Source organism: Dreissena polymorpha, chromosome 4 (genome assembly GCF_020536995.1).
Source record: "Dreissena polymorpha isolate Duluth1 chromosome 4, UMN_Dpol_1.0, whole genome shotgun sequence".
Classification (NCBI taxonomy): Eukaryota; Metazoa; Mollusca; class Bivalvia; order Myida; family Dreissenidae; genus Dreissena; species Dreissena polymorpha.
Window position 1 is genome coordinate 55,518,512 of NC_068358.1, and position 13,624 is coordinate 55,532,135.

The 13,624-nt window shown below is 37.4% G+C and overlaps 2 protein-coding genes across 8 annotated transcripts in view; both read right to left on the minus strand.

The window, feature by feature from the left end:
• Positions 1-4,490: 4,490 nt before the first annotated feature.
• LOC127877325 (uncharacterized) overlaps positions 4,491-13,624 on the minus strand; it is a 218,465-nt gene continuing 209,331 nt past the window's right edge. For 5 of the 6 annotated variants that reach the window (XM_052423053.1, XM_052423052.1, XM_052423051.1 and 2 more), the window contains exons 6-10: positions 13,008-13,149; positions 9,495-9,654; positions 7,837-7,981; positions 6,386-6,527; positions 4,491-5,679 (exon numbers count right to left, since the gene is read on the minus strand). In XM_052423053.1, the coding sequence (XP_052279013.1) occupies positions 5,460-5,679; positions 6,386-6,527; positions 7,837-7,981; positions 9,495-9,654; positions 13,008-13,149 (809 nt within the window). In that variant the 3' untranslated portion in view covers positions 4,491-5,459. Of the gene's footprint in view, positions 5,725-6,380; positions 6,528-7,836; positions 7,982-9,494; positions 9,655-13,007; positions 13,150-13,624 lie in introns of all 6 variants that reach the window. The other variant, XM_052423054.1, reaches the window with a different exon arrangement.
• Positions 4,491-13,624, minus strand: part of LOC127877326 (uncharacterized) — a 218,236-nt gene continuing 209,102 nt past the window's right edge. Inside the window, exon 11 of one of the 2 annotated variants that reach the window (XR_008048362.1) lies at positions 4,491-5,370. The gene's annotated coding sequence lies outside the window, so the exon portion shown is untranslated. Of the gene's footprint in view, positions 5,427-13,624 lie in introns of both variants that reach the window. The other variant, XM_052423056.1, reaches the window with a different exon arrangement.

The window sequence follows — 13,624 nt, forward strand, 5'->3', positions numbered from 1 at the left end:
AGCATCTTACAATACATGAACGATAGAATGTATAAAAACATTAGACGAAGAAAACTTCAGTACTATTTGAGAAAAAGTTTAGATAACATATATTTATGCTCCAGTCGCGCTGTTGATAACCAAAACACTTATGTTGGTCAATATGTTTTTAAGAATTGACAGAAACCCAAGACAAATGCTTTGAACGCATAAAAACGTAGAAAACAACAGATACTGTAATTACGTAGTTATGTGCAGATGATGCTGCAACACGTGCGGTCCAGCGCCGATATCCCCCTTCTGCAAAGGGCGTGCGGAGGCCTACAGGAGCCGCTGGTTTCCTACCTGCAACGCTGCACTAAGATCTGCTGGTTCCTACAAACGCATGAGCCGCCAATCATGCTTGACTTCACCGGAAGTAAGCCCGAACACTACGCTACCTACATGGAGCAGACCTATACAGGGGACCTGGACTATGTTGTGTGGCCGGTTGTCAGGAGTCAGGAGGGCAGCGTTGGGTATCTACTGCAGGGTTCAGCCAAGTTCCACAACTTTAAAACCACGGAGTCCCCTGCGAGACGCAGGCCAGTCCCGCCACCTCCCTCTCCGCAGCCTACCTCAGTGCCCTGGGATGAGTACAGAAAAGAGGGCCTGTACTACTTCACTACAGACACATAAAGAAAGCGTGCATGTATTACTTCACTACAGACACAAAGAAAGAGGGACTGTACTACTTCACTACAAACATACAGATAAGAGGACCTGTACTACTTCACTACAGACACATAAAGAAAGAGGGAATGTACTACTTCACTACAGACACATACAGAAAGAGGACATGTATTACTTCACTACAGACACATAAAGAAAGAGGGCCTGTACTACTTCACTACAGATACATACTGAAAGAGGGCCTGTACTACTTCACTACAGACACATAAAGAAAGAGGGCCTGTATTACTTCACTACAAACATACAGAAAGAGGGACTTAACTGCTTCACTACAGACACATAATAAAAGAGGGACTATACTACTTCACTACAGAAATAGGACCTTTACTACTTCCCTACAGACACATTAAGAAAGAGGGCTTGTACTACTTCACTACAGACACATAAAAAGGGGGACTGTCCTACTTCACTACAGAAACTTACAGAGCCTGTACTACTTCAATACAGACACATAAAGAAAGAGGGCCTGTACTTCTTCACTACAGACACAAAGAAAGAGGGCCTGCACTACTTCACTACGGACACATAAAGAAAGAGGGCATGTACTACTTCACTACAGACATATACAGAAAAGGGGCATGTACTACTTCACTACAGACACATAAAGAAAGAGGGCCTGTACTACTTCACTATGGACACATAGAAAAAGGACATGTACTACTTCACTACAGACATATACAGAAAGAGGGCATGTACTACTTCACTACAGACACATTAAGAAAGAGGGCCTGTATTACTTCACTACAGACACATACAGAAAGATGGCCTGTACTACTTCACTACAGACACATACAGAAAGAGGGCCTGTAATACTTCACTACAGACACATTCAGAAAGAGTGACTGTACTGCTTCACTACAGACACATAAAAGAAGAGTGACTGTTCTACTTCACTACAGACAAATAAAGAAAGAGGTCATGTACTACTTCACTAAGGACAGATCAAGAAAGAGGGCCTGCACTACTTCACTACAGACACATAAAAGAAGAGGGACTGTACTACTTCACTACAGACACATAAAGAAAGAGGGCATGCACTGCTTCACTACCGATACATAAAAAGAGGGACTGTACTGCTTCACTACAGACACCTACATAAAGAGGGACTGTACTGCTCCACTACGAACACATAAAGAAAGAGGGACCGTACTGCTTCACTACAAACACATAAAGAAAGAGGGACTGTACTACTTTACTACAGACATATAATAAAAGAGGGCACGTACTTCTTTACTACAGACACATAAAGAAAGAGGGCTTTAACTACCTCACTACAGACACATACAGAAAGAGGGTATGTACTACTTCACAACAGACACGTACAGAAAGAGGGCCTGTACTACATCACTACAGACACGTAAAGAAAGAGGGCTTTAACTACTTCACTACAAAAACATACAGAAAGAGGGCATGTACTACTTCACTACATTCACATACAGAAAGAGGGCTTTAACTACTTCACTACAGACACATACAGAAAGAGAGCCTGTACTACTTCACTACAGACACATACAGAAAGAGGGCCTGTACTACTTCACTACAGACACATACAGAAAGAGGGCCTGTACTACTTCACTACAGACACATACAGAAAGAGGGCCTGTACAACTTTCACTACAGACACATAACAACTTTCACTACAGACACATACAGAAAGAGAGACTGTACTGCTTCACTACAGACACATAAAAGAAGAGTTACTGTACTACTTCACTACAGACATACAAAGAAAGAGGGCTTGTACTACATCACTACAGACACATAAAGAAAGAAGGACTGTACTACTTCACTACAGACCTACAAAGAAAGAGGGCTTGTACTACTTCACTACAGACACATAATGAAAGAAGGACTACTAGTTCACTACAGACACATAATGAAAGAGGGACTGCACTACTTTACTACAGACACATAATGAAAGGACTGTACTACTTCACTACAGACACATAATGAAAGAGGGACTACACTTCTTCACTACAGACACATAATGAAAGAGGGACTGTACTACTTCACTACAGACACATAATGAAAGAGGGACTGTACTACTTCACTACAGACACATAATGAAAGAGGGACTGTACTACTTCACTACAGACACCGAAGACCTTGAGCGGACAGTATATGGCTGGAACCATGTTGATGGTTGAGTTCCTGCAGAGTTTTGGGCACCGAATTCGTATTGGCCACTAGGATGTGTTACGAATAAAGATAACTGACTCGTAAAAATCGAGTGTGTGTATAAATGTACATAGGTGTTTCTTTTCGCTTGTATGTGCTTTCGTTTGCGTATTTTGTGTGTATATATGTTTATAAATGTAAATATGTGATATAAATCGAGCTGTGGTTATAAATGTACATGTGTGTTTCCTTTCATTTGTTTGCACTTTCATTTGCGTATTTTGTGTGTATATATGTTTATAAATGTCATATAAATGCCATATGATAAATACAAATGAAATAAAGAATAACATTTCATCTATGCAGTTTTTATGTTTATCCCAATCTCAAAAAGGCACTTATTCCAATTAATGTAATGTAGGAACGAATGTCCCATGTCGAATCGTCTTACTGTTAACAAGTTGGCAAATTTAATTGTAGGTTAATTATAGGTGTTAGCCTTTGATCGGCGTGTACTACATTTTGCCGTGGAGTCAAAATAATGTAGTAGCGGCTGTCCGGTTTGACAAAAGAATGTAGGAGCGATTGTCCGGGTTGACAAAAGAATGTAGGAGCGACTGTCTGCCCTCCCAAAACATCATAGGAGCGACTGTCCGCACTGTCAAGACATCGTTGGAGCGACTGTCCTCCCTGTCAAATTTAGCATAGGAGCGATTGTCCGTAGGAGCGATTGTCCGGATACCGTACAGATTGGCTGTTCACAACTGCAGATTAGTATAATCTCCATTAGACAATATACAGGGTGAAAGTATTTTGAGATAATTTTATACTTTGATTCAGTATCACTATTTTTTTCATTATTGTTAAAAAAAATGACATGTGTATTTTCATAAATGTATTGAAGGTAGTTAAAACAAGCAAACAATATAACAAAACTCTATTCACAATTCCAGTGCACTTTTATCTAAATTTAGATCTTTATCTTGTTTACATGATCTGTTATGAAAACATGTTTGTTTTATAAAAACAATCTAAATATAAATACTTTAAGATTACTTATCAATCTAAATTAGCGGCAATCTAAAAAAAACTTGGCTTAATGTATGTGCATACAGTATCATTCAAAACAAGACTATTGCCAAGCAATATATATCCCCTACCGGCTCCACCATTGTCAGAATTTTTGTATATTTTTTTATATATATTTGTTGCCATTGCAACCAGAATTTTTGACGTAAGAACAAGATGAAATGATGTGCATAATGTCCATATTGCCATCTATCCATTTTTCAAGTTTCATGAAAAAATATGAAGATCTTTTAAAGTTATCGCAGGATCCAGAAAAGTGTGACAGACTGACGGACTGACAGACAGACACACAGAGCGCAAACCAGAAGTCCCCTCCGGTGAAACCGGTAGGGGACAATAAGCTTGCAAAACAGGGACGACACTTTCCATCTTGACTAGATTTTTGTTTAGATGAGACTTTTATTAAAAGAAAAATGACTTCAAAACGGGCAGTGTGGTCCCTGATTAACCTGTGCGATCTGCACAGGCTAATCTGAGACAACGGTTTACACACATGCATTAAGCCTGGTTTTCCCAGACCCTGGCCCAGATACTTGTACATGAGTATACAAACCACAACAAAAACGTAACAATTGGCTTTAACATTTAATAAATACTTTAACTGATATATAAAATGTATGTGAATACTAATATACTGAACACAGCTGGTAATAAAACAATCCACACATGTTTACACATTTTCATGATACAGCAAACACGTAAGCTTTAGGCAGTCAATACTGTATTAAATACAAGACATATAGGTAATGCAATATTCAAAACGGTCTGGAATGATTTAAGTGGACAATGGTTAAAGTGGACCTTGGTTAAGTGGCAATGGTTCAAGTGGACATTTTATGTCTCAAGACACTAAAATAAGTAAAGGATACACTGTACATTTTTTAAATACCATTAAAACACCATAGATATATATTGTAGCAATATTGTAGTTACAGGTGGACCAGGTGTTATTTTTAAACAAAATTCTTCAACTATTTATATATTGTGTACATATTTTTAAATGGTTTGTTCCTTTTATTCCCTGAAATAGTTCTAAACTTTGCTTTCTGTATATCTTGTACAACTAATGAGGCATACATGATGTGGAGCACTGTAGTTATCTGTTCACTTATGCTTTCAGCTGTGATATATTAGTATAGGCTATAGTGTTAGATCAAATAAATGCATATATTTTGACATTTCTTGTTGCTACAGGTAGCCCTACAGAGCTACAGCTGATCAATATGTACTTAATGTTTTTTTGGAGAGTTATTCACAAATTTGTCACACATATTGTATCTGAACTCCTATTCAAGGAAAAAGTAACCCATTATTCATCCATCAAACTATCCAAGGTTTGTGTCTTCCAGTATTAATCAGTCCACTCCTCCATAGTATAAGTGTAACACACAATTGATCATTCCATTCCTACCCGGCATACCTATCACACAGTATTAATCTGTACACTGCTACCTTATATAAGTGCCATACAATATTAATCTGTCCATTTCTACCCAGGATATCACACGGTAGTAGTTATCTATCTACTTCTGTCCAGTATATCACACAGACGTAGTTATCGTTCCACTTCTCTCCATAGTAATAAGGTACACACAGCGGTCCTCAGTTGCCGCAGCTATGACAGGTCCAGTGCCATTGTCAGCGATATCCAAGGCATGCACATGATCTCTCGCCAGACGTATCACCTGGGCGGGGCTCTCCAGTTGGAGGGAGTCCCAACTGGAGTCATCAGGCATGTGGTACACATGCACAAACCCTGGAGTGTACATGACAATTATATGCACATGTAGTTTGTCTAGCTCCTATCTGAAAATGAAATGAGCCTCGTTCTGGGGAAACCTGAGCTTTATGCCTGTGGGTAAAATGTCATCCCAGATTTGCACAGGCTTATCAGGGACGACACTCTTGGCTTTTATGGAATTTTTCTTTAATAGAAAGCCCCTTCAAAAGGAAAATTCAGAATGGGCGGAAAGTATCGTTACTGATGAGCCTGTGAAGACTGTACAGCTAATGTGGAATGACAATTTACGCATGTGCAGTTATCCCAGAAAGAGGCGTTGTGTTAATACTGGAACCCTTAGTCGTTATGAAAAATACTGTTTTCAGTTATGGGTATGTTTCAGTAATGAACAGTTATGACTTTTCAAAAGAAAATGTATGCATGCATTTCATGATCATAAATGTATGTAGAACTATTTTTTATAGTTTAACATTCAATTTTGAATACAAACTTTCAAAATGGATTAAGAGCTAAATGGAGCTTTCTTGTTCATTTAAAAACTAATAGTACATGAAAACAACACAACCAGTGCAGATCATTATCTTAGTAACAGACTGTCTAGTATTCATCAGCGAATTAAATGAAGTAGATTTTCATCTGTTCTTGTATTTATGTTATCGTTTAGTAAAAATGCCTCATCAATCCAATACTTTCAAAGGAAAATAATAGACAATTGTCTTGCCTGAGCGAAAGCCTATTGCAAGCACTGGTCCCCGTATTGCCACACACTCAGAGACCTTATGTAACGGATGGTAGATGTCAATGGCTTCAAACTTCATGTTGCCAGGGCTGGTGGCACCCAGGTTCTGACTGATGTGCAACATGTCGTCTGTTAACGACGGTATAGAGAATAGTACAGGTAAACATGTCCACTGGCCTGCACCATTCAAATACATATTGCCATTTTACATGAACCACATGCCTGTCTAACATAAAACAAGAGGGCCGAAAGCCCTAGATTGCTCACCTTAGACTAGGATCTGAACTGTTCTGAGTACTTCTGAGTACTTTTTGAACTGTTTGTGTAAAAAATGTGGCTTCTGACCATCCTTTTACTCAAAACCATTTATGAACTTGTCTGAGACATTAGATACAAGATAACCATTCTGACAAAGTTTCTTCAAGATTGAGTCATAGTGACCTCTACAATTAGAATGAGGTTTTCTCATTTGACCAGGTGATCAAGATGCACGTATCCAGCATTCAAAATTGGCCTAGATATTATCAAGATAATAATTCTGACCAAGTTCCATAAAGACGAGTTATAAATGTGGCTTCTAGAGTGATAACACGGTTTCTCTAGGATTACACCTGGTTACCTAGTCTTGTGAGGCACATGCCCCAGATTCAAATGCCACTTAGATTTTACCAATATAAACCTTCTGAGCAAGTTTCATAGAGATTGTATGAACAATATGGCCTCAAGTGCAATCAAGTGCTCAGAGTTGATGCCACACTATGTACAATAATGGACACAGGTTGATCACAATAGCTTTACATGAGCACTTTGTGCTCAGCTGAGTGAAAAATGTTATAACCAAATTTCATTTTCCCTATTGATCTAGTTCTTGACCTTACATGATCAGTTTCAAACTTGGCCTTGTTGTCATGACCTATTTTTTTACCCCAAGTGACCTGATTAAACTCCAACTAGACATCATTTGGACAAACGTTCTGAACAAGTTCAATGAAGATGAGGCAAATAGATGTGGTATCTAAAGTATTCAGTATTCACAAGGTAAGAGTTAACAAAGGCTTTTTGACAGGCGGTACTGCTAAAAGACTGAACTGCCGCCAACATTCTATTTTTATCTTACATGGTTCACCAGTTATGCAAGTTAGAGTTATATCCATCAAGAAATAAGAGACGAGCAGTCTAACGGATATTTGGATGAAAACTAGGAGGATCAAGCAATGGAGCAACAACATTAAAAAATGCATCTTATGCCAGATGTGGCCAGCCAAGCATAAGCACAGTCTTGGAAGGAGCTACCCTGTCTGCTATAAAGTCACGAAAGGTTTTGATGGCCTCAATGGCAGATAGGGTAGCTCCTGATCATCCGCATCAGGCCAATTTTCTCATGACGTGGCTAAATTCTTAATTTTCTGTGTGTAACATTAGGTGCAGGTGTTCTCACCAGTGTAGCAGATAATCCTCTTGCCCACCACAAAGATGCTCCTCACTCTGCTACCCAGGCAGGTCACCTGGGTCATCACCTGGTCACCACTGCAGCCCAACCAGTCTCGCACAAACACACGGCCACATGCATCACCAGACACTACCTGCACGTGTACTCCAGGGGCTTAATATACAGTCATATACAGACACTACCTGCACGTGTACTCCAGGGGCTTCATATACAGTCATATACAGACACTACCTGCACGTGCACTCCAGGGGCTTCATATACAGTCATATACAGACACTACCTGCACGTGTACTCCAGGGGCTTCATATACAGTCATATACAGACACTACCTGCACGTGTACTCCAGGGGCTTCATATACAGTCATATACAGACACTACCTGCACGTGTACTCCAGGGGCTTCATATACAGTCATATACAGACACTACCTGCACGTGTACTCCAGGGGCTTCATATACAGTACAACCTTGCTCTGCGAAGATAGAGCTTAATGCATGTATGTAAAGTGTTGTCCCTGATTAGCTTGTGCAGTCCGCACAGGCTAATCAGGAACGACAGTTTCTGCCTAGGCTGGATTTCCGTTTAGAAGAGACTTACTTTAAGGGAACACTTCCTTTAAAGACATTAGTGGAAAATGTTGCCCCTGATAAGCTTGTTCTTAAGCCCCTTTTGTTTTAGAGCGCTACTCATAACTTAAGTGTTTTTTTCATTGTGCGCATTATTTAACAGTATTTCAGTCACAAATAAATGGCAGTAAGTAAACCTTCTTACACTTACTTTCTCTTGACAATCTTAATCAAAGAAGTTAACCATTTCTAAGGTAACATACTTATACCAGTATACATGTATAACAATTGCCCGACTTCAATAGGATGTTCCGGTAGGGGATGGCTGCAGAAATTATTTCATGGCAAATCCCTTTACATATTATGTTGCCAGACCTGTGAGTGAACTCATGAATCATGGATGGACAGTCCTGGACATTGTATTATTATTTATTTAAGAACAAAAAGTTTAACTTAAACTTGAGCCATGACTTATTTTTTTGGCTGTAAAATACATGTATATGATCAATATGTTCCTAAATGAAAGAAACATAAAATATGCTACAAACATAAATACCATTACTGACCAGAAGAAATCATAGCTGATGTTGGGGCAATTATGAATGCATGTATGAGCAGGGTCATGCAAAATGGGTCTTACAGTATGCCATATGATTCCAGCGTATCCTGAGACCAGCCTGCTAGTCAGGGACAAACTTGTCTGCTATAAAGTCATGCAAGGTATTGTTGGCTCATTAATAGACAGGGTTGCTCCTGACCACACTTGTCTGTGGCCACGCTGACTGCATATGGCTTAAGACACATTTTCGCTTGACACTGCTCATATCTTAACATGTGTTGTAAATGTTTTAGAAAGACCTATAACCCTTAGTAAGGGGAGCTAGCCAATTGACCAACTCATTTCATTGCATTTTATCTTTCAACACAGAAACATCAATTATCACATGAAAATCGATTGGCTTCTGCAAATTTTCATTTTATAATGTAAATGTATATTTTATTTGTGTAAAGCTACATATTTTGGGCAAAGTTATTTTCAAAATATCCAGAAAATGCTAAGTTTCACTTATAAACATCTTACCATATTCCCCCACAAAGCTACTGCTGTGATATTTGCTGGTGATTGGCTGTACAGCGTGCATGTGATATCAATGGAGTGATCTGACTGGTTAAATTTCCAGACAGGTTGGCCCTGCAGCAGACTGCGGTTAGCTGCAGCCACTAAATGCTGACCCCAAGACCTGAGGACAATAATAAAGAAAAGATTAGCAAAAACATTGCTGCTCTCAACAAGGTAGGATCATTATCAAAGGCTTACACCATAACCAGTCAGGCATTCAGATTTCTTTTGTTCCTCATTTATTTTGTATGTCCCCGGTAGGATGGCATATAGCAGTAGCACTGTCTGTCCGTCTGTCGATTTGTCCTTCTGATTTCCGGAGGTTTTTTACGCAACACTTTAAGATATTGAGCTTGTTTTTGGTATATGAGTCTACCTATATGACCTACAGATGCCATGTAAAATTCGCTATGGTCCTTGATTTTTGACAAAGATACGGGCCTTTGACTGATCTAAATTTTTGCAAAGGGAAGTCATAAGCTTTAAAGGGATTTTTATTTATCATCTGGCAGGTACAAGGTCATTTTAACAAAGGTAGTAATATTTTTTTAAAGGGATATAATCCACAGTAGGAGCTTATATTAATAGAAAGTAAAAGGCATGGCGATTTAAGACAAAAATGAATAAAGAAATTTTCTCTACAATTGACGTTTTCCGGATGTTTCTTATGCACCGCTTTCAGAAATTGAGCTGATTTTTTACCAGTTGAAGTGTGAAATTCATTCTGGACCATTGATTTTTTGCAAAATTATGGGCCTTGGACATTTTCTTTAGCTACCTTACTTACTACTATTATCTTACTTTTTACTGCAGCTACCTTACTTGCTATAGTTGCTTTATTTTTTACTGTAGCTATCCTACTTGCTATAGTTACTTTACTTTTTATTATAACTTACTTGCTATACTTACCTTAATTTTTAGTTGTTCTAACTAAGGTCAATACCACCAGTTTCAATCCAGTTTTTCTAACTACGATAAACCTGATAACTGCCGCATCTGCCGAATCTGTGCCAAGAAAGAGTTGTATAATTTATGCAAAAGGGTTGAGTTCTTCAACTAGATTCATTAACAAATGGAAACATAATGTGAATATCTCGTTAAATGGAATATTTTTGACGGAGCGTATACATAGAAAAGAATCAATAAACAATGAATATATTATACGTTTCAGCACAGGTCGTTCATTTCATAATCTGAGACTATTAATAGATGCGGGAAAATAAAAGTACTGCTCATCAACAAGATATGGAGATTCCAATACACTATCACACGTCTGTTGCGTAACCTTGTTGATAGTGCTTGCTACTACAGCGGGGTAAAATTTTATATTTATATCTGGGAAACGTTCTTTTGTTCTCAACAGATAGCGGCGATCTCTTGTGTTCACAACACATTAGTATAAGTTTAAGTTTGTTTATATTCGCAGTTCCCAATGTATAAATCGTTGATCATGAGTTCGCCAATAACTAAGGTATAATATAGACAAAGACAAAAATGCTTTATAATCGCTAAAACCGAATATAAAAAAGAACTAAATATAATAAGAAATATCTTTAAAAAAGATATTTGGCAAAAATGCTGACTTTGAAATAAAGTTTGAAATTTATGTTTTTAAATAATTAAATTGAAAAGCAAAAGTTAACAAATTGTGTGTTTTTTCACTTGTTAGTGGCATATTCACCACATGAAATGTGTTTTATTATAGTCAAACCACACATTAGTGTTAGCAGATACAAATTATACTACGGGAGTTCACATCATATATGTCCTCACATGGCTTATTATGAGTATAATTTCTCCACCATCGATATATATTGTGTGTTAATATGTAACACGCAGTTTTCTTTCGAAACATTCAAATTACACTTTCATAACTGCGTAATGCGAAAGTGGGTGTAATGGCATTTCAACCAGCGTAGCTCAAGTCCAGACTGTGCATTTACGTAGTCTGGTCAGAGGTGATGTTGTCCTCAATAAAATCACTCAATGTTTTATGGTCCAATTATATATCTCCTGACCAGACTGAGACATGCCCACGCTGAGTGGACTGTAGCTATGATGGGCGCATATGGCATAAGACCCATTTCCACATGACGCGGGTCTTTTTAAATCTCATTGCGAGTTAAAAATATTTTAGCACAATGCATTTCGATATAAAATTGAATTAAAAAAAGCAAATACAACAAACTGGTAAAAAAACGTAGCCTATTCAGGCATTCAGGAACGATTTCCAGACGTGCTGACCGAGTAGAGCAAACATTTGTGGTTAGATAATTAAACAATCTCTCAATGTGACACTATACTATTTTGGTAGTTTTTTTTCTCATCTTGAAAGCAAAACTGTGTTTATCGATAGTCAATTATGTCTTCCCCTGACGATTTAGTGACTGAGTACAGACCCTGAAAGTCTGCAACATGGATTATAAAGCGTAAATGTAACTGGGCCACAATTTGTGTCTGTGTCGTTTGAACATGCAGAGAGAAGTCCGGAATTCCATAGATTGAACAGTGTTACATCATTTACGGTAAGCACAGACACAGTGATGCAGCCAAATTCAGGTGATTTCTTTCGAATCAGTCTATAAAATATTCAAATGTATTAATTTGTGCCTGCTGGCGTTATGTAGAGGTCATTTAAGGTGAAAAGCTGTGTAAAACAGCTACGCCGAAAAAGAGCATGAGTGTTCTATACTGATGTTAAGGTCAGAGACAGGTTGACACCTTGTGAACTACTAGGATATTAAATAATACATAAACAACAAAGTACGGGTCAAAAGCGCTGCTTTATGACTACCAAATTCGTGAGCATAAAGTACTGCTCTCAGATTTTATTTTTTTTTCCATAAATTATTTTATTGTTTATTTTGAATTGTACATAGTGTCAAACAAAGATTTTAAAAGGGAATTTCCATAATGAAATTATATTCTTAGTGTGATAGGTATTCGATATTCCCACAATATTCATTTAATATGATGGTGATTGCAAATTTTATTTTATATTAACTGGTTATCATTATACCATTTTTATCATATTTTAAATGCTTTCAGAACATCTAAAAAAGAGACATGTTGTTGTTATTTTGTTTTAGTTATCTCTATAACATAAATATGATAATAAACAATGCACATGCAACTCATCCTAATTGTTAAGACACACTCTTTATAAATATGAATGGATTGTGTTCTTTTAAAACTTGCGATTAAAAAAAGCTAAAAGCTATAAGATGTGAAATGTGAAAAATGAGTTGGGTCTAAGATTATGCAATAGCGAACAACTTCAGTGCCTTCAGCGCATTGATTACTAAAGCTACCTTACTTAATATACATTGTAGTTACCTTACTTGTTACTATTGCTACCTTACTTGCTTTAAGTTACCTATTTTTTACTGTAGCTACTTTACTTGCTTTAATTATCTTACTTTTTACTGTAGCTACCTTACTTGTTATATTTACCTGGCTGGCTACTGTAGTTACCTTATTTGGTTCACCTGCTTGCTATAGTGCTGTACAGTGGTGGATCTTTCAGTGTCCGGATTGTAGAGGATCACACATCCGTCCTTGGAGCATGTGACCACAACATTCAGGGTGTCTCCTGACAGTAACTGCCTTATACTCACTGAATGGGTATATATACACTGTGTGGAACATACAATTACAACAGACACACACTTGCCATCAGAGTCTGTTTTACACTGTTATTCTAAATTCCTTTTAACCCTTTGCATGCTGGGAAATTTGTCGTCTGCTAAAATGTCGTCTGCTGAATTTGTAAAATAAGCATTTTCCAAACTGTTTGCAAAGGCCTTTAAAATTCGGTTCCCGCACTGAAAGGGTTAATATCTAAGTTTATACTACGGCTCACATTTTTTCTTATTCATTTAACAAAAAATTTGATTCAAACTTCAATATATATAAAATTATTGCCATTTCAAAATAAAAATTCAAATCAATCTCAAAATTCTTATGTTTATGTTTATTCTTTTTAGGTCTATGGAAACATTATGAACTTTCTCATCTTCAAATAACATTTTGTAGATTAAATTATAGTGAAATAAAAATAGTTTTAAATCAAACACTTTGTATTTGTGTAC